Source organism: Ursus arctos, unplaced genomic scaffold, assembly GCF_023065955.2.
Source record: "Ursus arctos isolate Adak ecotype North America unplaced genomic scaffold, UrsArc2.0 scaffold_14, whole genome shotgun sequence".
Classification (NCBI taxonomy): domain Eukaryota; kingdom Metazoa; phylum Chordata; class Mammalia; order Carnivora; family Ursidae; genus Ursus; species Ursus arctos.
In genome coordinates, this window is record NW_026622808.1 from 17849210 (window position 1) to 17875541 (window position 26332).

The following is a 26332-nucleotide window of genomic DNA, read 5'->3' on the forward strand; positions in this document are numbered from 1 at the left end:
CGCACTGAGCAGGGAGCTGGATGTGGGGCTCGATCCCAGGACCCTGGGGTCATGACCTAAGCCAAAGGCAGACGCCCAACTGACTGAGCCACCAGAACTTTTTAAAGATCTCCTTTCTTAGCAGCTTTTAAATATGTGATACAGTATCATTAGCTGTACTTATAATGATAGAACTTAGGGGTTTTTAAAGCCCCCCCAAAGGATCTGTTAGGAGACAGTGCCTGCAGAAGGAATGTGCTGGGACGTGTCGAGAGATCTAGCCAAGGAAATTGATACAGTCACTCCTGGGAAATCGCAGGGGGTACTGCTCAGACTTTGTGCCCTCCAGATGTGCTTTGGGCTTCGTTATGAGTTGGAGTGCTGGCTTAACCGGGACCTGGGAGTGTTGTGTCCTGTACCTTCTCACCTCCTGGTCCCCTTTGACATTGGCTGCACCTGCTCCTTGCTGAAATTCTCATCTCTGGCCCATAGGATTCTACTTCCTGGAGATACTCTCCCTGCCTCCTCATCTCCCTCCCAGATCCCTTTACTCCACCTGCCTTTGAGAGTTAGTGTGCTGGGCTCCCAGCCTTGGCTGTGTCTCTCACGATGTCCTATGTGTGCTGCGACCTCTAGCCCTGGCTTACTCTCGAGCCTGTCTCTAGCGGGGTGACCCCTGGAAGCCTCGAATGCCACATGTACAAAATGGAACTCCTCTCCTTGCCCCAGCTGTCCATGTTCATTTCTCAGATCCTCTCCCCTCGAGGTCTGCTGACTCTATTTAGGTCAGTAAAACAGCAGAAAGCCAGACTAGCTGTGTTTCATGCAGACGGAGATAGACTCATGAGCAACAAGTCTGAGGACGGCTGTCCAGCAGTGCCATCAAGGACCCAGGTTCTGTCCGTTTTTGTGCTCCTCAGGGTCACAACTCCAGCCATGGCCCTGTTGTCTTGGCGTTGGAGGTGACAAGCCAGTGAATGACTAGGTTTGTGTATGTTTCCATAGGAACTACTCTTTCTACGCCTTGGACAACCAGAACCTAAGGCAGCTGTGGGACTGGAGCAAACACAACCTCACCATCACTCAGGGGAAGCTCTTCTTCCACTATAATCCCAAACTCTGCTTGTCGGAAATTCACAAGATGGAGGAAGTTTCAGGAACCAAGGGGCGCCAGGAGAGGAATGACATTGCCCTGAAGACCAATGGGGACCAGGCGTCTTGTAAGTGGGGATGTCCTGGTCCTTCCAGCCCAGGTGGCTGCCCTCCTCCTCGGGCACTGCACTGGCCCTCGGGGCAGGTGTCATTGCCCCCAGTGAGCTAAAACAACTCTGTCTCACAGAGTTCTAGTTTGAAATACCGAGGACAGGTGTATCTTATCTCTGTGATTAGAGAGATACAGTGCCTGATGCTGGAAGGTGCCACATCGGCATTGAATGAATGAATGAATGATTTGATTCCTCTGTGTGGATGGCCTTGGCTCCAATGCTGTAGCAGGTCCCTTAGCGGCTGTAGAGCTGGAGGCTGCTAGCTGACTGCACTCCTCTGGCAGGTGCTCTCTTGAAGGGACACCTGAGCCTTGAGGCGCCAAGGCTTCCATATAATACCCTCGCGTAGAGTTGGGTCCTTGCGGCAGAGTGTGGGAATTCAGGGGAGGGAGAGCGCAAGGTTGGGGTGGAGCTTAAGGGAGGGCTTACATTGCACTCTTTCTAAGGCATTGTCTCTCCGAGATCTGCACGCTCTCTGCACTCCCTTGGCGTGTGTTCATTTTGCACTGGAGTTATGTCTTCCGACATGTAAGGCTCGAAAGCCCACACATATGACAATATTGTGCCCGGACAAATGTTACTCTTGAAAATCACTTTTCCCAGCAGTGATTGGCCTGGTGTCCTTCTCGGTTCGGTGCTGACTGCCGTTACTCTGTTGAGCATCTGGCCAAGTCACTGGCTGATGGTCGCAGCCAACTCACATGACCAGCTCTTGCCCCCAGACCCCGGGAGAAGGTGCGTGGGAGTGAGACCCATCGAGGGAATAGCAGATTGACGTGCCCCTTCTCACGGGTGCTCTTAGGGATATAGGATCCCCTGTTTCGGGCTGGACTGAAACAAGTTTTTAATACTGTTACTGTTTTTAATCTTTCCTAGGTGAAAACGAACTCCTTAAATTTTCTTACATTCGGACATCATATGACAAGATCTTGCTGAAATGGGAGCCATACTGGCCCCCTGACTTCCGAGACCTCCTGGGCTTCATGCTTTTCTACAAAGAGGCGTAAGTAGGAGGGTAAAGAGGTGTGGGGGTTGTGTGTGTTCGAGGCTCCCCCTGAGACTCCTGTCTCTCTCTTCCTCGGGGAATAGCTGTCATAAGTCCCTTTCTGCCATCTCACAAGCTGATGGCATGTGAGGTTAGTAACACCCCCATTGTTAAAACCAGAAATTAAAACAAACCGGTTTCTTTTGGCCCATTCCCTACAGCAGTGTTCCGTTTTGCCTCACGTCCATATATCTCACCAAGATACCCTTAACAAAACTTGCTCAGTCCACTTAGTGGGTTTTTAAAGATTGACTTTCGTGTCTATTTTGTATTTTTTCCCAACATTTAAAGAATTGTGGCAAAACCTACAAAACATAAAATTGGCCATTTGAGCTGTGTTTCTGTGCAGGCTCAGTGGCATTAAGCACATTCGCAGTGTTAGCACCTGTCTCCAGTGTCCGTCTCTAGAACTTTCTCTTCTTCCCAAACTAAGACTGTCCCCATTAAACAACACCCGGTCATTTTGAGTACAGTTGACCCTTGAACAATGCCAAAATTAGGGGCACTGACCACCCCCCGAATAAAAAAACCCACATATGATTTTTGAATTCCCCACAACTTAGCTACTAATAGCTTACTATTGACCAGAAGCCTTACCAATAACATAACCTGTCGATTAACACGTATTTTGTATATGTATTATAGACTGTATTCTTACAAGAAAGTCAGCTAGAGAAAAGAAAATGTTATTTAAAAAGTCATAAGGGAGGGAAAGCGTATATGGTCCTGTACTGTAAAAAATCTGCACGTGAGTGGATCCACGCGGTTCGGCCCATGTTGTTCAAGGGTCTCCTGTATGCAACTGTGCTGAAAAATTTTTTTTATAGGTCTTATTTTTAAGTAATCTCTATACCCAGCATGGGGCTTGAACGTACAACCCTGAGATCGAGAGTTGCATGCTGCACTGACCCAGCTAGCCAGGGACCCCTGACTGTGCTGAAATTTTAAAGGGAGGTGATGGAAGTCTTGATAGTGTTCATATTAATAATTGTTTCGTCTTCGAAAAATATTTTTATTTATGTGCCGAGAAGTAGCACACAATCTCTCATGCAGTCTTTTTTTTTTTCTTTTTTAAGATTTTATTTATTTATTTGAGAGAGAGAGCGCACATACACAGGGGGTGGGGGGAGGGGCAGAGAGGGAGAGAGAATCTCAAGCCGACTCCATGCTGAGCGTAGAGCCTGATGTGGTGCTTGCTGTCACAACCCTGAGGTCATGACCTGAGCCGAAATCAAGAGTTGGATGCTTAACCGACTGAGCCACCCCGGCGCCCCTCTCATGCGGTCTTACCAATAAGTATCGAGGTAGTTGGTATCGTCATCACTACTGATATAGTTAGAAAATTGAGCTAGGGGTCCCTCCTCTCTGGGATCTGTGTCATTTTTCCTTGTGGCAGAAGATTGTCGGTGAACAGGAGGCAACCCTGTAGGATGTCACCTTCCCTGCTGCATTTCTCGGTCCTCAGAGCGAGAGTCATGGAATGATAACCGCCGCCTTCTGCTTTGTCTTGAAAGCCCTTATCAGAATGTGACCGAGTTCGACGGGCAGGACGCGTGTGGCTCCAACAGCTGGACGGTGGTGGACATTGACCCGCCTTTGCGGTCCAATGACCCCAAGTCACAGAACCACCCAGGGTGGCTGATGCGGGGTCTCAAGCCCTGGACCCAGTATGCCATCTTTGTCAAGACCTTGGTCACCTTTTCTGATGAACGCCGCACGTACGGGGCCAAGAGTGACATCATCTATGTGCAGACAGATGCCACTAGTGAGTGTTTCTTACGTGAAATGGACATCTGGCCTTGAACACGTTGACATGGTGATGTTGCAGGACGTACTCTTTGATGTGGTTATTGGCTTCTGAAAGAGCCGGGTGCCGAAGTTTATAATTTCAAAGGACAAGGCAGTGGCAACAAGCTGTGTGTGTGTGTGTGTGTGTGTGTGTGTGTGTATATTCCTTCCCATTCTGGAAAATTTCCAGAAATTCACAAAAGTAGGAGAAAAATGAGCCCCACAGACTATCTCCCAGCTTCAACAATTACAATGTTTTGTTTTTATTTCATCTCTGTGCTCCTCCCCCCTTCATTTTTTTGAAGGGGGCTGAACTGTTTCTTAGCAATTCAGTGGGGTTTGTATTTCCATAAAGCCTAAGTCCTTCTCCGATCGTAGAGGTTCTCAACCCTGGGGTGATTCTGCCCCCTCCGCGGACATTTGGTGATGTCTGGCGACAGTTTTGGTTGCGATGACGGTGGACGTGGGGCTATAGGCATTCTATGCTGCTTAGCATCTGTGCACAGGGTAGACCCCACAACAAAGAATGATCTGGCCCCAAATGTCCGTAGCACTGAGGGTGAGAAACCCTGCCCCGTGGGATTCACTCCAGGCCTTAGGAGCCAGCCCAGCTCTTTTGGCCGATGCCCCCCTCTTCCTGTCTCCTCCAGCAATACCAAGGACTCCACAGTTTCTGGAAGCTTCTAGCTTCTGGATCTTTGTACCCACGATGCCCTCTGCCTTGAGAGCCTCACTCCTCCACCCCTCGCTGAGTCCTTCAGCCATCTGCTTTCTTGAGGGGCAGGTTTTGTGGAGCCCAAAGGTGGTGCGTTTTGGGGGGTGTTAGAGGAGGTGCCGTCTCAGAGATGTGGATGCCTGGCATCCAAGTGCTGAAAGTTACCCGGTGACTGGGTTCAACGTGGGGCAGATGTTACCTGGAAAATGTGAGTTTATTCATCTCTTCCCACTGCCCTCCCTTTCCCCAGCATCTTTCCAGTGCCTGGAACAGAGACAGCTTGGCACCCAGTTTGGGCCTTCTGTTGCATAAATGAGGAAACGTATGGCTGTGTGATCTGTGGTATGAATGGACTGTAACTTGGTACCCCGTGCGCTTGCCCGGTGAGCTTTCCACACGTCCTCGGTTTCCTCTGCTATTAAATAACACTGCAGTGAACATCCCCGTGATATCTCTAACCAGTGTGTTCTTTCGTACGTCCGCCCCACCCTCGGTTCCCCTCCTGCTCACCAAGCACCTGTTCCCTTCTCCTTTGCAGACCCTTCCGTCCCCCTGGATCCAATCTCCGTCTCGAATTCCTCATCCCAGATTATTCTGAAGTGGAAGCCTCCCTCTGACCCCAACGGCAACATCACACACTACCTGGTTTTCTGGGAGAGGCAGGCAGAAGACAGTGAGCTGTATGAATTGGATTATTGCCTCAAAGGTGAGTGCAGGCGGGGAGTGTGGGAGCAGATGAGCCGTTTGGTTCTGCTTCCGGGCAAGCATCTCCCCCCGTGCTGGCTTCCCAGTGTAAGTGTGGGGCCAGGTGCCCACACGCTCCATTGCCTCTTGTACAAAAACACACGGACACATTTCTACATACCACCGCCTCACGACACTCTGAAGACTCGTGTCAAAACCAGACAGTTCCCATGTCTTGGCACCATTTCCTTCTGAAATTTTCTCCCCCTCCCCCTTGCCCGCTGTGGGGATGCAGCTCTGTTCACCCCCTGGATTTTGGGGCTAAGCCAGGAGTCGAGAGGTTAATGACAAAAGTCAGGGAAGAGTTTTAGCCCCCACATTTAGACCCTTACATTGTAAGGATTGAGGTAGCGAGGAGTGATAATGTGTTCCCTTCTGTGCTTTCCATGAAAAATTTATACTAGTGATGATTATTCCCCCCTCCCCGCCGTCTTTAATCTCGTTTACTTAACAGGTTTCATCTGTTTGCAGGAAAATAGGAAATTATTTGAGCCTCAAACTAGTTTGTATAAATTAGCTTAAACTTTTAAAGCTGGATTTAAAAAAAAAACCCATCAAACCAGAGAAACAGATGTCATTTTTTTCCTTTAGTTTTTTGTTTGTTTTTTTATGTTTGTATTTATTTTTCTTTAGATTGTTTTGAGTGAGTGATTTCCTCAGCCCTTGACCTTGGAGGCAGAGGCTCAGGGACCTCTGGCGAGGCATGGCGGAGGCCTTGAGCCTGAAGCCGACTCCTGGCTGGACTTCTGACCTGCTGTAGGGCTTTGGGCAAGTCACCGAGCTTGTCACTGGCTGCCTCCTTTTCGGGAGAAGGGGCAGGAGGCCAGATGATCTCCGGGAGCTGTCCCAGCTCTAAGATCATGTGCTATATGTATGCCTGTGACCTCATTCCCCGCCTGAGCTGAGGCTTGCAAACGTGATTTATCTCCTCAGATGCTTTATATAACTCAGCAGCAAGCCCAGGCCTCGGCTTAGCTGTGAGCTGTTGGCCCTGCATTCGAGTAACCGAAACCACCAGCTTGAACCACCACCAGCAGTGGCCCTCAGTGCTTTCCTTTTTTTTTTTTTTTTTTTAAGGAGTAACAACTTTAATTCTGGAAGTCTAAATCTATCATTACAATGTGGCCATTTAAACCTGGCTTAATTTGTAATGATCACAAAATTTATGGAATTGAAAAATAAACTTACTAAGGACAGCTATGGTCCGATTCCACCATAGGAGGTCCCTAGGGGAGTCCTGTGCACAGAGGCAGAAGGTAGATGGCGGGAGCCAGGGTTCGGTTAGGGGGAGGGGAGTCAGTATTTCATGAAGGCAGAGTCTCAGTTCGGGGAGATGAGAAAGTTCTGGAGACGGAGGGTGCACGACAGTGTGAACGCACCTAAGGCCACGGAGCGGTGCACTTAGAAATGATTAAGATGGTAAATTTTATGTTACATGGATTTTGCCACAATCTGAAAAAAAATACGCAAAATAAATAAGCTTACTATGACTAGTCGTGGTTTCCCATTAGTATTACCGGTGGGTTTTTTTCCTCCAAGCTTTATTGAAATATGGTTGAATTATAAGACACTGAAAGGTAGAGCTGTAAGATATTGAAAGTGCCCATCAGGATGATTTTGATACACGCGTATGCCGTAAAGGGATTTCTCCCAGGTAGGGAGTGCGTTCATACGCCCATCACTTCGTATTTTTGTCTTTGTGTGTATGTGTGTGGGGGGACATTTGACTTCTGCTCCCTTAGCATATTTCAGTTCTAGAATACAGTGTTATCAACTGCATTTTTAAAAATTGTGGTGAAATACATACAACAGAGAATTGACTATCTTAACCAGTTTTCAGTGCGTGGTTCAGTGACGATAAGCACACTTATTGGTGTCCCCACCATCCGTCTCCAGAACTTTCTCATCTTCCCTAACAGACTCTGTCCCCATGAAGCACGGACTCCCCACCCCCTCCCCCAGCCCTGGCGCCCACCGTCTCCTCTGTCGTCTGTGTGGACGGGACTGTCCTAGGTGTCCCATTACCTATACTTCTACTGTCATCACAGAAAAACCATGGGACACTACATGCCCTGCGGTGGGGGCCGGAGAGGGTAACAGGAGTGAGGAACTGTGTCTGGCCTGATGAAAAAGTCCTTTCCTCTCCAGAAAATTCTCAGGATGCTCCCTGACAAAGGAATCCCGACCTTTTTCTTCTACCCGTAATGCCCTGACCAGTCCCTGTAATGGGTAACCCAGCCAGGTTAGTCTGTGTCTATTAATAAATGTCAGAAGTATTTTTAAGAGTCCCTTGTAGCCGTTCACAGCTGTATAAATACTTGGGCTTCCAAGTGGATACTCACCATTCATGGGGAGGTACTTAGAGCCCATTGTCTCCAGGACCCATTCAAGGGGAGAGGAAAAAAAATGCTCGGTAGCCCTTAGGAGGCTTCGGGCACAAATGCTGGCGGCGGGAGAGGTGAACCCAGGGCCCTCCGTGGATTTTGCCCGGAGAGAGTAGCATTCATCCTCGCAGTCACACCTGAAGCGTCTCTGTGGCCCACACGGTGGATGGCAGGTGTCCCTGGGATTGGACTCAGGGGTCGAGACACGGCCGGCTGCGGTACTTACGAAACGACTTTGTGTTTTTAGGACACTGCCTTCCAGAAGTTGGTGTTCTTTTTTTTTTTTTTTAATTCTTTTTTCTTTTTCAATCCCTTTTCTGTGCTTATTTGAAAAAAGTCTTCCCCCATCTCCCCTCACGTTGTGCAGTTTCTCCACCTCAGCCCTGTTGACATTTGGGGCCGGATCGTTCTCTGGGGAGGGGCTGTCCTGTGCCTTGTCCGATGGTGAACAGCACTCCCGGCCTCACCCCCCGGGTGCCAGAGCCTCCTCCGCCCCCCAGCGTTCCTTACCGCCAGAACACCTCCAGCCCTTGTCCAGTGTCCTGGGGGTGGGGGACGGTGCAGAATCACCCCCCACCCCACAACCCTGGGGAAGAACCACTGCTGTACTCTGACTTCTGGACTCCTGAATGAACTGTAGATTCTTTTATTTGTAACCACTGGGTCTGTAGGGCGGACCCTTTCTATGGCCTCCCGTCACTTTATATGGTTGACTGGCTGATTGATTCATTCATGTCACCTACCCCCCCCACCGCCCCCAGTCTTTTTCTAATCCCACCTCCCACCGTCCTGTCTCTCATTCTGTCCTGCTAGCTACTTGGGGTTCTTGGTGTCTTCTGGCATGCCAAGGAAATTCCTACCCCAGGGACTTTGCACTTGCTTTTTGCTCCATCTGAACTGTTTTACACCGAGATGTGTGCGTAGCTCATTCCTTTCTGTCATTTGGGACTGCTCAGCGGTCACTTCCTCCGAGACCACCTTGTGAAAAGCATCAGCCTGACACCCTCTGTGCGTTCACCCTGCCAGCTGACCCAGGGCGTATGTGTGTGTGTTTATTATGTAGCCCCCCCCCCCCCCCCCCCCCGCCCATTACCAGCCACTAGACTGTAGGTTCTGTGGGGCTGGGACATACCTGGTTACCTTACAGTCTCCAGCCCAATGGGATTATGGCATCTTCTGGTTTCTGGAACACCCTGACATGCACAGGTGTCCCATATGCCAGCACCCCCGAGAAGACCCCCTTGGCGGTGTGTGTGTTGCGGGGTCGGGGGGAGGATCCAAGGCCACCCGCTCTGCCTGTCTCTAGGGTTGAAGCTGCCCTCCCGCACCTGGTCTCCGCCGTTCGAGGCCGAGGGCTCGCAGAAGCACAACCAGAGTGAGTACGAGGAGTCTGCCGGCGAGTGCTGTTCCTGCCCCAAGACGGACTCTCAGATCCTCAAGGAGCTGGAGGAGTCCTCGTTCAGGAAGACCTTCGAGGATTACCTGCACAATGTGGTGTTCGTCCCCAGGTCAGGACTCTTCGTTGGCTCCGCGGCGGTGGGGGGGGGGGGGGGTGTTCATTACCTGGGGAACGAGACGAGGAGGGGACGCAGGGGTGGGCGGGGAAAGGAGGAGATTCGGTAGGAACCTTCCCAGAAAGGGCAAATAAACACTCCAAATGGGGAAAAGTTAAAAACAAAAAACCCGCAAACCCTCAACATGTGCTCTCCCACGTGGCCCAGACTCCATCTCAGCTCGGGCCTCCGTTGGCGTTCTTAAATAAGCTCCGTGAGGTTTTGTGGCACCCTTGAGGAATGCCTGCGTGGCCCCACGCTTGGTTTATCTTCAGGTCTCAAGCTTGGAGCATTCTCTGTTCATCTCTCCAGCCTTCTCATCCTTCTGGAAATTTCTATGGCATCTTCAACACCCGGAGGCTTCTATTTAACTCTGTTGAGTTTCCTTTAGTGAGTGCAGGGATCTGCTGATGTACGTTGGTCCTGAGAGGGTTTGCAGTGAGAGTGACCCCAGGCTACTTATCTGTCTTTGCCTTTCCCAGAAGCAGAGACGCTTTGGTAAATGGCACGCTTCTCTCGATGCCTCAGTTTACTTACCTGTCAAGTGCAGATAACAGTAGTTCTTATTTGTTCGGACTGTGGGAGCACACGAGTCACCCAGGCTTCACAGCCTTGACCCTGTGGACGTTTGGAGCCAGCTCGTGCTCTGCCGCGGGGCCGTCCTGTGCAGGGAGAGGAGCGGCGTCCCTGCCTCCCCACCAGACATGACCAGCGCTGTCTGTATCGTACTCATTCATGGGTCTTTAGAGTAGCCGTCCCCTCCCCTTCATGGGTCCAAAGCCGGTGTTTTGAGCTGGCGAGGGATCCGACCCCTTTTCCAGCAGCTGGCGAGGGGTGTGGGCTGTGAGCCGCCTCCTGTCCCGCTCCCCTTACCGCCCACAGCAGACGGGCCCCCCAGCAATGCCTCATGCAATGGGCTGTTTCCAAAGTGCATCGCAACCCCAAAAGGGTGACGTGGGGATAAAATACGATTCTAAAATGGGTCCCTTCGAATGCCTACCATTGCTTCTCATATGAATAGACGTTTTCCCAGAGCCATCGATGTGTGACATTTAAAAAAAAAATTCTTTCTTGGGTTTTTTTCCCCATGACCCTGAGTCCAAAAGAGCATTAAATGTCACTGTCATGGGGGCGGTTACTGTTTTACCCGTTAAAAACAAAATGCTGCTGGGCGTAAGGAAACGGCTGAGTCAGTTGTGATGTTTAAATGTAGTCAAGTTTGGCATCTGAGGGGGACCCCAGCTGGCCAGGTCTCCCGGGGCGGGGTATTTTCTCTGACTCCCCCCACTGCCCGCCTTGCTGTGTTCCCTGCATCTGGTGGAGACGATGTCATTTGGCGGGTGGGAGACGTGGTCCACAGTCCACGGGCAGGGCACCCTTGGGCTGCTCAGAGGGAATGTGGCTTCCATTGTGCCAGAAGCAAGAGGTCTGTCTGAACGAGTTCTGTCTGTCCTCAAAGTGGTTGGTTTTGTTTTCACAGAAAATCCTCTTCAAGCCCTGGTGCTGAGGACACTAGGTACGACTCACCTGCAGGAGGTCTGCGTGGCCGCTGGGGGCTGCCCAGCGCGGGGCCGCGGGCCAGGCAGGGCAGGAAGCATGCCGTGTGCCTTTGAGACTCCAGAGGCGTCCATGGCTTTAATGCATGCGGTGGGCTGCTCTGCCGAGACCAGAGGCTTCCTGAATTCCTTCGTGACCTGCCTTCACCCTCCAATGGGCTCTGGGCGTGAATGTCGGGAACAAATCCGCACTAACGCACTCTTACTAAAATAGAATCAAGGGCGCCTGGCCGGCTCAGTCAGTGGAGTCAGTGACTCTTGATCTCTGGGTCATGAGTTCGAGCCCCACGTTGGGGGGCTTAAAAAAACCAACAAAACAGAATAGAGGGGGTACTTTCTGGGCACCTGGTAGATGCCACACATTTCCCTCCATGCACTCACTCTCTGAACATACATTTATCGGCACCTACGGCGTGGGTCGGGCTATGCCTGGAGCTGAGTCTGAGCCACGTGCCGCAGGTAGTGGGGGGAGCCTGCTTTGTGTGCAGAATGTTTTTATTTGGTGTGACAAGTACGGGGCTGCAGGCGTGAGAGCAAAGGTGTGCCGTGTTGCAGAACCCCACCGAAGACCGGGTGGGTGGCTTCCCTCCGGTTTGCGTCTTGAAGCCCCAAGGGTGTTTGTCCTGGAGGAGAGGACAGGCAGAGAGAAGCTGGGGAAAGGAAGGCCTTGGGATAAATCACGGGTCCCTGGGAGGAGCTGGAGGGGAGACTGGAAAGGCAGGTCAGGGCCATGGGGAGGGGTTTTATTCTCTCAGCGGCGGATTTGCTGCTTAGTTTCAGGCTTATTTGTGTGGCCCTGATCTGACCTCTAGTGGCGATTTGGAATATAACCTGCAGTAAAGAAAGGCCTAGACATTGGAGGCGTGGGTCCAGATCAGGGCCTCTCAAATCTTCAGACGTACTGACATTTAGGGTCAGATCATTCTCAGTTGTGGGGCCCGCCCTGTGCGTGGTAAGAGTGGCATCTCTGGTCTCTGGTCTCACAACGCCCGTAGCTCACAGTTCCCCCAAGTAGTGGCAACCAACCATGTCCCCAGACACGCCAGACGTCCCCCAGTGAGGGGGTGGGGGGAGGAAGAGGGGCAGCCCCGCCCCTGGTTGAGGGCCACTGGTTTGGTATGAGATTGTGGGGTGTGTAGGCAGCGGAGACTGTGGGAACCCAAAACCACAGAGAGCAGGGGGCGACTGCATGTACGTTCGGCTTGTTTGATGAGAACTTTTCATGTTTCCAGTTGTTTGGACAACTATTTCTTGGTAGTTATTCCTCAGGCACTAGTGTCGTGGTCATTTGGGAAAAGGCGCATTTGTGCCTGGATGGAAATATTCTGAATCTTGCAAACGTGAGTCTCTTTTTGGTTTCTGTCCAAGAACTGTCACTGGTCTTTGCACATGAAGAGACCATACAAATAACTTTAATGCGTGTCATCCCCCCCCACCACGTAGGGTTTGTCTTCTGACTACAGTGCAGTAGGAACTAAAAATTGGCTTCAAACATTTGAACAGAACAGTGCTTCTTGGTGATCTGAAGTTGATCACGTCGATACCTTTCGGGAGAAGCAGATGTGGAGACTTTCATTAAAGTCCTTTTGGAAAATAGTGGGAATGAGAATATCATGTACCTTAAATTTGTAGAATATTGCCCAAGCTGGGCTTCGATGTGAATTAGTAGCCTTCAGTGATTTTGCAAGTTAAGAAAAAAACCTAAAAAGGTAAAAATAGAAATGTATTGCAGGGGAGGGGACATCAAGATCGCTGAACTTGCAAATATAAGGGTGAAAACCACAAATAACCAGAAGTAAAACGGGTGAACTAAAATGACGGTTGAAGGAAGATTTTAATGTTGACAGTCTTGGGTTATTCAATTTGAAGCTTTCGATGAGGAGGGAAGTTTTAATTTGATCTGATTCAAGATGAAGCAGAAAAAATTAAATATTCTAATAACTTTGGTAAATGACTAAAAATTACGTCTCAGAAAGGCCCTGGGCCCAGAGAATTTTACAGATGAGTTATTTCAAACTCTGTAATATGGAAACTTTTCTTTTCTTTCTTTTTTTTTTTTTTTTAAAGATTTTATTTATTTATTCGACAGAGATAGCCAGCGAGAGAGGGAACACAAGCAGGGAGAGTGGGAGAGGAAGAAGCAGGCTCATAGTGGAAGAGCCTGATGTGGGGCTCGATCCCATAACGCTGGGATCACGCCCTGAGCCGAAGGCAGACGCTTAACCGCTGTGCCACCCAGGCGCCCCCAATATGGAAACTTTTCTGAGCATAGAGATCTATGGAAATCTTTCCAGGGCATTTATGAAAGTAACATAACGCCCCTTAGCAGAACTTGGTGTAGCTGCTCTGTTGACAGAAGGCCCAGGACCAGCCAGTGTGAGACTTCAGGTCCAAATGTCCTGAATGAAACAGCGTGCTGACAATATCGTTTCACTCAGAAGTACAAGGATAGTTTATGATCAGGAGATAAGGATAATTCATCAAGGGGCCCAGTAAGGAAAATCATATGATAATCTCATGAGACAGCATTAATGAACAATTCCTAATTTAGGGAAACGAGTGAAAAAGAGGCCTTTTAGAAAAGCGGGAGTAGAATACTTCTGCTACAAGGTAAATAAATATTACCTAGATGAAACCAACACCAGGCTAACATGGTACTTAAACTGTCCCTGTTACGTTGAGAAGGAAGCCCAGTGTCGTCATTACTAATTAACGTGTTCCTGGGTATCTAGCCAATGCAGTAAGACCCAAAACAGAAATGAGAATAGCGAAGAATGGATTGTGGGAAGCAACGTCATTGAGATTCGCAGATAGCCCCGCACAAGGGGTGGACGTGCTGTGGCGTTAGGGGCGTGGCAGGCTGGCTGCCCTGGGTGGGGCGGGTGTGTGTGTGTGTGTTTGTCAGTGAAGTTTTATCAGAATGCAACCACTCCCGTTTGTTTACACTGTGTGTGTGCTACTTTCAAGCTACAATAGCTGGAAAGCCATTGGAAGTTGAGTAGAGGCAAAAAGAACTTGGTGACACAGGTCCCGCAAAATCCAAAATATTTCCTTCCTACCATCGACAGGAAAAGTGTGCGGACTCTTTTTCTAGTGTGTTCCTTGAAAACCCAAGGATGTCAACTATGAGGCTCTTAGAGGAGAGTTTGGGAAAGAAGGTACAATATGAATAAACAAAAAGCACGGCGATGCACTATGAACAGTTAGAACAGAAAACAGAGGAGACGTTCCCTTTTGTAATCGCCATACTACCTTGGTAATGCCATGGAGAATTAACTGTAAGGAGAAAATGTAAACGTCTGCTGAGCGCCAAGATTGTCCAGATACATGTGAAAGACAGTTTCCAATCATTTAAAGAAAAGTCACGGGTCGTAGGGTTGATACAGTGTTAATATCCTTAGTGAATAAACAGGCAGAGTAGGAACAGTGAGGAAAGCACTAGAACATCATAAAACGGAGGAGAAAGGAGGACACTTCCCTAGAGAAACACAAGGAAGGAAAGACGAGATCACACGGGATGGTATCAAGAGATGTGAAAAAGGAACAGTGCCTTGTTTTTCAGTCAATCTCTTGGGTTGAAAATCGGCAAACAAAGAAACAAACGAACCCCAAAGAACCCTTCAGCTCTGAGTACTGATGAGGTTATCCCGAGGTGCAGTTTCAGGGGCTGTTGGTGAGACACCCTCCGCCACCCGCCGGTCAGTATAAAGGTCCCGGAGAGCAATTTCGCTGTACCGATGAAGAGGCACAGCCTAGTGATTTCCCTTCTCAGAGTCTAGTTTTAGGATCTAATAAGACAATCCAACAATGATCAAAGCAATATTTATAAGAGCAAAAAACCCTGGGGATACTCTCCGCAGACATCCTCAGAGGTCCTGCGGGCTCGGTTCCAGACCCACCTTTGTAAGACGAATACTGCAGTAGAGCAGGTCACATGATCTTTGATTTCCCAGTGCGTATAAGTGTTCTGTTGATACCAGACTAGTCTACTAGGTGTGCCATGGCATTACGTCTAACAAAACAGTGCACACACCTTAAGTAAAAAATATTGCTGCAAAATGCAAGCTATCATCAGGGCGTTCAGTGAGCCGCACCCACCGATCACAGGTCACCGTAACAAACATGATAATAATGAGGAGGCTTGAAATAGTGGGAGAATCCCCAAAAGGTGACCCAGAGACACAGAGTGAGGAAATGCTCCTGGACAGTGGTGCTCGTAGACTTGGCCGACGCGGGGCGGCCACAGACCTTCAGTTTGTAAAAATGCAGGATCTGCAAAGCACAATAGAGCCAAATGCAATAACGTGAGGCATATTTGTATTAAGTAAAATAGGAGAATGGTTGGTCATTTATGGTTCGTGCATTAAATTGAGTATTTTCTAGTTTTCCAAGTTTTCTGCAGTGAGCATGTGCTCCTTTTGTACCAGGGAGGGAAAACCTTCACCTTGAAAAAGACAAAACATCAATTCTGTGCTAAGTACTTAAGGCGTTTGTTTTAAGGGAGCTCTTTGATGAATGTTTCCAACAGAACAAATGAACAAAGGATTACAAAACTAGCCTGGTCCTCATTATACCTACACATAATATTTCTAGGGAAAAAAAATTGCACCCAGGAAACGGAGGGCAGTGGAATGATGAATCATATAAATTTTCTCTATGCTGTTTGTGTATGTGTGTTTATAAATTCTTAGGCTATTGAATCTATTTCTTAATTTCTTCTTAATTGGGGGGAAATGTGTGTCGACTGCATGGGTTTGTTTTTTTAACCCACTTGAGTGGTAAGTTTTTTTTTTTAACCCAAGAATTGAAATGTAGTCACTACGATGGTGCAGATGCCCTATGTGGTCATAAGAATTAGAAGATGCGTGTTTCCTGTTTAGACTGATGATGCTGGCCGGTAGTTTGGGCTGTTGGGCTCATGCCATTTGACAGGGTTCCTGAAGTTAGATTCTGACATGCTTTGGGCATCTCATCTTTAACACTGACCCGGGGTGGCTGATTAATCTGCGACATGACAACGTGAAATCAAGCATGTTGAGGGGAATATTGGTGTGTGTCCCCTGTGGATGGTCCTGGAGCCCCGTCCCCTCGAGGGCATCCTGAAAGCTGCTCTGGGTTGTAATTCCGGGCAACCTGCATTTAATCTGTGTGCCTCCTTGCATCCCCACCGCACCAGTCTTTGATTTTTGAGCCTTTTATTCCCCAGCAGCATTTTTGTCTTAAAAGACGGCGATCGCGTGACCATGTGTGCCCTGCTTTCATGACAGGCCATCGCGGAAACGCAGGGCCCTCGGTGACGTTGCCAATGTGACGGCGGCCCCGCCCACGGTTCCGGGTTTCCCCAACACCTCCACCAGCGCACCCACGAGCCCGGAGGAGCACAAGCCCTTCGAGAAAGTGGTGAACAAGGAATCCCTGGTCATCTCTGGGCTGCGTCACTTCACTGGCTACCGCATCGAGCTGCAGGCTTGCAACCAAGACTCCCCAGAGGAGAGGTGCAGCGTGGCGGCTTATGTCAGCGCCAGGACCATGCCCGAAGGTGGGTGGTCACGTCGTGGCGCCTGGAGACCCAGGCTGACCAAGGGGCAGCTCTCTGTCCGTTAGGCAGTGTAGGTGTGTACTTGAACTCACCTGCCTTTATGGTTTCTTATTTTCATTTGCGCCCGACGTCATTGAGATACCAGTTGACCTCCAGCATTGGGTATGTCTAAGGTGTACAGCGTGTCAATTTGATACGTGTACGTGGTGCAGTATGATGACCACCGTAGCATTAGCTGCTCCCTCCGTCACAATACATGGCTGCCACTTCTTTCTCTATAGTGAGAACACTTAAGATCTCCTCTCTTAGCACGTCCCGGGTGTGTAGTAAGGTATTGTTAACTCTGGTCACCATGCTGTACGTTAGATCGCTACGACTTCTTCGTCTTCTAAGCTGGAAGTTTGTACCCTTTGGTTCATATCCTTGCATTACCCGCCCCGCCCTGCCCCGCCCCCAGCCCCTGGTAACCACCATTCTGCTCTCTGTTATCCGTGACTTCTGCCTTTTTCGAGTCCACGTATAAGTGAGATCACACAGTGTGTGTCTTTCTGTCTGACCGATTTCACTGAGCAGAATGCCCTTAGGCTCCATCCGTATTTGCCTGTGTTACTGTTTGATTGCACGAGTCGCGCCACATGTATGGTATTAATCAGGGTTCTCCAGAGAAACAGAACCAGGGGGATATGAGCTAGATGGACAGATGGGTAGACAGGTATGTAGACAGTCCCGTGAAGAAGTGAGTTTTACGTGTCCATTTTCCCACGAGGAAGGTGGGAGACAGGAAAGTTACGCAAGCAGCCCCGAGGTGGTTTGCTCAGCGGGTAGGTGGTGGAGGTGGGATTTGATCCAGGGGTCAGGTGCCAGGCTCTAAACACTGCTCTTTACAGCTAAGGCAGACGACATTGTTGGCCCCGTGACCCACGAAATCTTCGAGAACAACGTTGTTCACTTGATGTGGCAGGAGCCAAAGGAGCCCAACGGTCTGATCGTGTTGTATGAAGTGAGTTACCGACGCTACGGTGATGAGGTAAGACTCCTGCTGCTTGGGTGTGTCAGAGCTGTCGCTGGTACCCCTCCCTCTTCTTAAATCCGGACCCAAACGCTTCGCCAGTTAGCTGTGTTGTCATTAGGACTCCATGCCTCGATTTATAACTTTCCAGGGAGACGGGTGAGAAATCTGCAAAGTGTGCCCATCTGCAAACTGACTTATTCCCTCAGTTTCTCACATCGCTTCTCCCATTTCAGCTCCGTCCGACAAGACGAATGATGGCAGCCTGCATTTGTGTCCCTCCTGACATGACAGGAGACCCGTTTCACTTTCGACAGACTTCTCTGAGTCTGGGGAGAAATCACTTAAGATCTTAATAATAAGGAACGTTTCGTTCACTGCCAGACGCCATGCGGGGTGGTGGGTGAACGCAGAGATGCCCGAGATAGGGCGTCTACGCAGAGCAGAAAAGAAGCCAAGCTGTCCTGAGGGGTCACCGTGTGTCTCGCACACATCACACACCCGTACACACAGCCGTATCTCCTCGATCCTGTTTCATCTCGTCTGAGTCAGGCCAAGCGGCCCCATGATTTCTAGGGACTGCTAAAAACGAAAATGCTGCCAATTCTAATTGTAAGTTGGTGTTGCTTCTGAGCTGCTTTGCAGTTTCAGCGATGCCAAAATGTGAAAATAATATGCCTCTCAGGACGGATGAAATGCAGGAAATCCTCAGAATAACCCAGCGAGCTTGGTATGGAGGCAGCCAGAACTTTTTGTCCAGGGTCCATGAGAACACAGTCAGGATTCAAACCCAAGACGCTCCGATGTTCTAACCCGAGGGTTGGTACCTTTATTTTTCTGTCAAGGGCCAGGTACTGAACATACTTGGCTTTGCAGCCGGACGGCCTCCGTCGTCAATACTTAGCTCTGCTGTTGCAGCTTGAAAGCCACCTTAGGGGCGATGCACACTAATGGGTACGGTTGTGTGCCGATGAGACATGTGTTTACAGAAACAGGCAGCAGGCTGGCGTTGGCCTGCCCCGCCCTAAGCCGCGCCCGTAACTACTGTGGGGTGCATCTCCATCCCCAGAAGGGCTGGGGTCTGCTCCTGCCTGGAGGCACGCTGGCCGGGGCTTGAATCACCTGCGGATAATTCTCCCCTTGACCGTGTGACCTCAAGCATATAAGTCGCATCTCCTCCCGGGTTTGACGGAGCCTTGCCCTTGTCCCAGACACAGCACGGAGTCCTTTGCAGCCGTCCATTTGAACCTCGCAGTGACCCGATCAGGTGGGATCTCTTAGTGTCTCCTTTCTTGGCCAGGAGTGTGGAGGAGCTGAGTGGGCTCGCTCAGGGTCACGCACCCAGCGCTTAAATCCAGGCTGTTGGGCTCTGGAATCTACCATCTGCCGCTGAGGGCGGTCACTTAGGTCAGAGACCGTTTTCTATAAATGGCCAGAGAGTTAAAGTTTTTAGTTTTGGGAGCCATAAAGTCAGGCTTGGCCTGAGGGTTTTTGTTTGTTTGTTTTAGAATAACACCTTTATTGTGATACATTCACATACCATAAAATTGGTGGAGCGTGCAATTCTTGATCTTGGGGTTGTGAGTTCGAGCCCCACCTTGGGCGTAGAGATGACTTAAAAATAAAATCTTTAAATACAATAAAATAAAATATACAATTCAATGGTGGTTTTTTTTTTTTTAAGGTATTTTACAGTTTTTAAGTAATCTCTACACCCAACATGGGAGTCACACTCACAACCCTGAGACCAGGAGTCGCCCGTTCCACCAACTGAGCCAGCCAGGCGCCCCCTACAGTTCAGTGGTTTTTAGTAATTCACAGAGTTGTGTGACGATGACCACATCAATTTCAGAGTATTTTCATCACCCTAAAAAGTATCCCCCAATCTCCCCTGCCTCGTCTCCCTCCAGCCTCTGTGCACCACTCACCTACTTTCTGTCTCTCTGGATTTGCCTGTTCTCGACACTTCCTATAAATGAATCGTACAGCACATGGCCTTCTGTCGCTGGCGTCTGTCATCATCATAACATTTCCGAGGTCCTTCCGAGCCAGCGTGTCAGCGCCCCCTTCCTTTTCATGACTGAGCAATACTCCACATGTGGATGGACCACATTTTGTTGTCCACTCATCTGTCGATGGATATTTGGGTCGTTTTCACCTTCTGGCCGTTGTGAGTAATGCTGCTCAGAGCGTTTGCGTGCACGTGTTTGTGCGGACGCGTAAGGTTTCAGATCTCCTGGGTGCATATCAAGGGATGGAACTCTTGGGTCTTGTGCCAGCTCTTTTAAGGAGATGCCCACTCTTTCCCCAAGTGGCTGCACCATTTTCTGTCCCCACCGGTAGTGTCTGAGAGTTCCAGTTTCTCCACACGGTCGCCGACATGTGTTCTGGGCTATCTTTTTGACTAGAGCCACGCTGGTGGCTGTGAATGGTATCTCGATGTGCATTTTCCTGATGGCTCATTTGGACCTGAGTTTTTGTGCCTTTCCCTGAACCCATGGGACTCATCAGCCTCAGGCAGCCCCGGGCAGTTGGGCTCGGCCCTGGAACCGGGGTGGGGTTGAGGATGGGAGGCAAGAGCCCCTCAAGGGGGAGGGGCAGCTTCCAAAGAGAGTTTGGGGTGTTGTTGGCAGCAAGGAAGAGAATATGGATTCTGGGCAGTGAGCAACACATTTCCACTGCAGACCCTCCTTGGTTTTATTCCTGCTGCTGTGACCAGCTCTTTCCCATTTGCATCATATTTGCCAGTGTTGAGCACTGAAGTCCTACATCCTAGGAACCCCATGGTCCTGGGTAAACTGGGACAGTTGGGTACCCTACTGGCATAAATGCTCCCAGCTGTCTTCCACTGGACTGCCTCCCCCGTTCCTGAGTCACCAGTAGGAATCCCCACTAAGCCTTTGTCCCCCATGGGGCAGCACCAATCCCAGACAGAGTGGCCCTGTTTGCCCTTTAGGGGAACAGATTTTGGGTGTGGAGGGTTGGAAATAGGAGAGAGGGAGAAATTACGATCACCTTTTAAAAAACCTTTTCATGGACAAGATGGTGGATCACCTCCAGTATTTTTGTTTATTGCCTGGTATCACTTTGAAAAAGTAAGAAAATATTGTAAAAAAATTTTTTTGTTTACACACCATTAATACTGTTGGGGTATGATTTTGCCAAAATCTACAAAATCGTCTGTAACATTTGATGGGAGGTTTTTTTGGTTTTGGTTTTTGGTTTTGGGGTTTTTTTGGTATTTGCGAGGTTAGTAGCTGAGATCACCTCTAGCTGCTTCACTTTCGAATCTCTCTTTCCCTGAATCTCACATTCGAGTCATTTGCCCTCTTACCTCGTCTCCTCTCTGCTCAGAAGACCCTGGCCCCAGGGACCACCCCCTCCCTGAAAGGAGCATGGCTTTTGACTTGTGGTGTTCTCCTATCTTTCAGTGTCTTTCATGGTTTTTAGCTTCTTCCTTGTTGGCACAAACCTTCATGTCATTGGCTTCTTTACTCTTTGTCAGGTTTCGCTTCTCATTTCGCTTTTTGTTTTTGTTTCTCGGTATCTGTGGAGACAGCTGCCTCAGGGTCTAGTTCCTTCCCTTCAGGCTCCCTTCCCGGTCCTCTCACCCGATGAGGTGTGTGGGGTCCGTGGCCGGCCTTAGAGGGTACATTTCCCCTTTGTCCCCGATAGCAGCTACCTTCGGTTTCTATATTTGCTTATTTGTCCCGTTCTACTTGGTGACTCATCGGACTTGGAGGAACCTTTGGACCGGAGCCCCCACCCCTGCCGCCAGCCTGATCCAGCCCGATCTGTTTTCTTGCTGTTATTGTCACATGACGAGCACGGGAGTTTTTACGTTTCTTTCTCTGCCCACTAAAATTTTCCAGTCCAGCTCTCTGCATGCACTATTAACTTGGAGCTGTTTTGGAAAGTTTTTAAAATTTGGCCCGACGCGTGCAGGGTTCATGGTCTCACTTCCCAGTGAGCCTCTCGCCTCTCCTGCTAAGCTCTGGGTTGATCTCTGTGTACGCAGTTATCACTGGGGTGTGTGCTTTACTTATCTCCTCTCTGTTTTCAGAGATGGAGGTAGGTGCCCACTCTTTTTCAGAATGGTCAAATACATCAAATCAAATCAAGAGGCCGCACCAGGGGAAGGAAGGAGCTTTAAAATTTGACCTTAAGAAATTAAGCCCATGCATGTGTTTGGTTTTGAGGCCAGGAGGTGTGGGGGCAAAGCCTGAAATTTGATTTAGGTCATGTGGGTCTCTTCTTTCCCATCCTTCTGGGGCTTTCGAGCGGCCTGGTGACAATGCCCCACAGTGGTTCCAAAAAGGTTGGGAGCCAGATGGCTCTGGATTGAAGGGTGGCTGGCCCAGGCACTTACCAGCAAGGAGACCTCCGACCAACCATTTCGTCTCTTCAACCAGGGGTCGGCAAACTATTTTTGTACGCCTGGGTTTGTACAGCTTGAGATCTAAGAATCGCTTTCGTATCTTAAAATGGCTGGAAAAAAAATTCACAACGTCGAGAGAAGCATAGTGTCACGACACGTGTCAACTGAAGGTGAAGTTCGGCGTCGGGCATCCACCACGTTCCGTGGGCACACAGCCACGTCCGTCTGTGGACGGATGTTACGGATTTGGGATTGGTCTCCGGCTGCCTTCTCGCTATAGCAGCAGAAGTGAGTGGGCCACAGAGACCGTCCGGCCCCCTTTATAGCCGAAGTTCACGGACCTCTGCCCCGGGCCCCCCACGTCCTTGTCTCCGGCATGAGGCCGCGCCCCGGGGCGGTTGTCGTAACCGGTCCAGGTCAGATGCGTGGCCTGCGGTTTAGGAAGGTTGGCTGTTATCCGTGATGACAGCCTCCGCGTCTGCTCCTTCCCCGGAGAGCGATGGGGGATGGGCACTCCCGAGTGGCGAAGGACGACCGCACACCCGCCCCCTCTGCGCCCTTGTCTTGCAGGAGCTGCACCTCTGTGTCTCCCGCAGACACTTTGCTCTGGAGCGGGGCTGCAGGCTGCGCGGGCTGCCGCCGGGGAATTACAGCGTGCGAGTCCGGGCCACCTCCCTGGCCGGCAACGGCTCCTGGACAGAAGCCACTTACTTCTACGTGACAGACTATTGTAAGTCTGCGCGGCGACTCTGGTCGGGTCTGCGCTTGGGGCTGGACATGGCAGGACATTTCAGAGGATGGCCGGGGAAGCCTGGAGGCTGTGCCCACTGGCCCTGGACTTGACCTCCGGGTCTGCTGGCTGCCGCGGTGTGACCTGGGCAATGTGCTTGCCCTCTCTGAGCGTTTACTTCCTCATCTGACCATGGGGATAATAATAGGAGCCCCCCCCCCACCTTGGAGGTGAAAGGAGGTTTTGGTGATATGATGAATGTCAAGTGGCTGGCCCACGGCATGTCTGATGAATACATTAGCTCCCGCTACTAGTGTCCTAATATTTGATTTTTGATGGGTTGTGCCCTCCAAGGGAGAACATGGGAGCTTGCCTACTGAGTCTCAGATGTGCTCTTGATATGCAGGCAGTGAGTGCTGCCATTGGGTGAGCAGGGCACACTGTGGACAGCAGGGTGGGAGGCTGGGGAAGGCTGAAGTGGTCAGGGAATGCTTCCTGGAGGTGGTGACATCCTGAGTGAGACCCGGAAGAATGTACAAGTGGGGACAAAACAAGATGGTCATCCTGGCATGTGATAGGAGCCTAGACACTTGACTGAGTGAACAAATGACTTGGAAGGAGGGGAGATTCTAGACTGGGAGGAGTGGGAGCCTGGGTGGGAGAGGTGAGACAAGGCTCCTGCTTGGCCGGCTGGACTGTCACATACCAGGCCTGGTGGGACTTTGGAAAGTGGGAAGTGACTCTTGCTGGGAAGGCTCTGGCCAGCGTCAAGGCTGGGGTGAGCGTCCGGACACCAGCTGGGTGTGCGACACTGCGATTCTGATGCCGCCTAGTGGAGTGAGCACAGAACCTGCCAGGTTAGGAGCACGGTTCCCAGCAAGACGGCCCTCACTTCAGATGGCAGGTGCGAATCGAAGGTTCTCCAAGCCCCCCGCACATCTGACCAGCTGGCAGCAAACTCAGGGGTTCCCACGACCTCCCTCAGATTCAGTCATTAGCTCGATCAGCTCGCAGAGCTCAGGAAAGTGCTGTATTACAAGGATGGTGTCACATAAAGGCTATCAGTTGGGACCACCCAAACGAAGAAACAGAGGGGAGGGCCGAGAGGGTCCAGGACGCTGAGCTCCTGTGTCTTCTCCCGGTGGGATCAGGATGTGTGGCGTTGCCCTCCCGGCATACCCGTGTGTTCACCAGCCAGGGAACCCCCCTGAGCTCTGGTGTCGAGGGTGTCACTGGCTAGGCATTGCTGATCATATCGTTGGCTGTGTGATGGAACTCATCTCCAGCCCCTCTGCCCCCTGGAGGTCAGACTGGCGCAGGCCCCAACCTTCCAATCACATGCTTGGTCTGCTGGTGACCGGCCCCCATCCTGGGTCGTCTCATCTCATAGCATAAGCTCAGGTGTGTTCCAAGGGGCTCGTCAGTAGCAAAGACACTCTTATTACCCAGGATAATTTAAGAATTTGGAGTCTGTCTCTCAAGAACCAGGGATACCGTGAATAAAATTCCAAGGAAAACATCGAAGTGGGAGAAACATTTGTGACATCATTGACAAAGAGTTAATATCCTTGATATAAAATGAATATAAATATAAATATAAATATACATATGGTACATGAATAGAACATATATGTATCCTAACACAAGACTAGGCAAAGAACTTAAATAGCCAATTTAAAAAAATATGTAAAGATAGAAAACATAAGAAAAAAAGTCCAACCTCAAAACCACACCAAAAAAAAAAAAAAAAAAGCACATTAAAACAAGATGTAATTTTTAACTTATTGAATTGGCAGGGCTTTTGTTTCTGTTTAATTATAGTACTTCTTGTTGTCCAAGAGTATAGACACATGGACATACTTTTTCGTGGTTGGGGAGTGCTAAAATATAGCAGTTTATTTAATTTTTAAAAGATTTTTATTTATTTATTTGAGGCAGCAAGCAAGAGAGAGCACATGAGCTTGAGGGGAGGGGCAGAGGGAGAGGGAGAAACAGACTTCGCACTGAACAGGGAGCCCGACGTGGGGCTCGATCCCAGGACCCTGGGATCACAACCCGAGCTGAAGGCAGACACTTGACCAACTGAGCCACCTGGGTGCTCCTAAAATATCCTACTTAATAATATGTATCAAACATCTTATAAAGGCTCTTGCTATGTGAACCAACAAATTTTGGTTTTAGAAATTTTAGAAGTGGGATGGGGCGCCTGGGTGGCACAGCAGTTAAGCATCTGCCTTCGGCTCAGGGCGTGATCCCAGCGTTATGGGATCGAGCCCCACATCAGGCTCCTCTGCTATGAGCCTGCTTCTTCCTCTTGCACTCCCCCTGCTTGTGTTCCCTCTCTCGCTGGCTGTCTCTAACACTGTCGAATAAATAAATAAAATCTTAAAAAAAAAAAAAAAGAAAGAAATTTTAGAAGTGGGGCGCCTGGGTGGCTCAGTTGTTAAGCACCTGCCTTCGGCTCAGGGCGTGATCCCGGCGTTCTGGGATCGAGCCCTGCATCAGGCTCCTCCGCTGGGAGCCTGCCTCTTCCTCTCCCACTCCCCCTGCTTATGTTCCCTCTCTCACTGGCTGTCTCTCTGTCAAATAAATAAATAAAATCTTTAAAAAAAAAAAAAGAAATTTTAGAAGTTTTAGAAATTTATCCTGAGGAAATGATCAGAGATGTCCAAAAAAGATACATGTTCAAGGAAATACAGCCCGGCATTACCAAAGATAGCAAAAACTCTGGGGAATTAGAATTCTTTATATTATAACGGGGAGGCAAGCAAGGCACCCAAGGGGCAAATTTTAAGGAGGCGCTTACCCCCAGGGCTGACCCTACGTCTCCAGGGCACAGAGCAAGAGTTCTCAAATTTTGCACCCTGGGTGCTTCCCTTTCTTCACGCTGGTTCCGGTGGCCATGGCAATCGGCGGTGTGAGCAGGACTGTGGGGTCTGGGAAGCCGAGGCGGCATGTGGGGGGTGCAGCCTGGCTCTCAGATTGTGTCCTGAGACCTGCTGAGTCCCGGCCACGTGGGGCCTCCAGCTTCCCTGCTGCTGAGAAGTAGGGACACGGAGGATATGCAGACAACGCAGGTGACAGATAGGTTTCCTTTTCTCATGTTCCATTCAGCCACCAAATATTTACGGAGACTGTGGCCGGGAGCTGCCGGGGAGAGGAGGAGGCAGGTGGCTGTCATTTCAGGGAGGGGCAGGAGGGCATCTCAGGGTGTTGCTGGCCCCCGTAGGTGGTTGTGGGGCCGTGGCCAAGCACTTCCTTGGATGGCCCGGCTTGAAATCCCTGTGCCACGGGGGTCAGCTCTGGGATTTGGGGCAAGACCCCTCCAGTCTCTGAGTTTCTTTTCCCAGTCTGTTAACTGGTCTTAGCCACGGCCCCTCCCGCCTTGGCTTACGTGATGATTAAGTAAAATCACCAGCACAGAGCACTTCAGATAGCACCTGGTGTGTTCCTAAGTGTTCGGTAAACCGCTATTGATAGGAAAGACCTTAGGGACCAGGGACCAGGTTTCCTCCGGGATTCCTTAGAACCCACTTTCCTCCTTGGCTTGGGAGAGTCTGGATACACGGGCATGTGGACAAACAGACAACTCAGCCTGACGTGCAAATTTAAAAAATGAAGGCTCCATAGCATTTCTTCGGTGAATT

The 26332-nt window shown here is 50.0% G+C and overlaps 1 protein-coding gene across 5 annotated transcripts in view; it reads left to right on the forward strand.

Moving 5' to 3' along the window:
- The window catches only part of INSR (insulin receptor), a 125588-nt gene that overhangs the window by 83501 nt on the left and 15755 nt on the right, over positions 1-26332 (forward strand). For 3 of the 5 annotated variants that reach the window (XR_007191803.2, XM_048227205.2, XM_026481308.4), the window contains exons 6-14: positions 985-1199; positions 2121-2247; positions 3804-4054; positions 5331-5498; positions 9227-9428; positions 10954-10989; positions 16297-16568; positions 17456-17595; positions 22526-22685. Coding sequence is in view for 4 of the 5 variants with exons in the window: in XM_048227205.2 (XP_048083162.1) it covers positions 985-1199; positions 2121-2247; positions 3804-4054; positions 5331-5498; positions 9227-9428; positions 10954-10989; positions 16297-16568; positions 17456-17595; positions 22526-22685 (1571 nt within the window). In the remaining variant the exon portion in view is untranslated. The remainder of the gene's footprint in view (positions 1-984; positions 1200-2120; positions 2248-3803; positions 4055-5330; positions 5499-9226; positions 9429-10953; positions 10990-16296; positions 16569-17455; positions 17596-22525; positions 22686-26332) is intronic. The other 2 variants (XM_026481311.4, XM_026481310.4) reach the window with 1 other exon arrangement.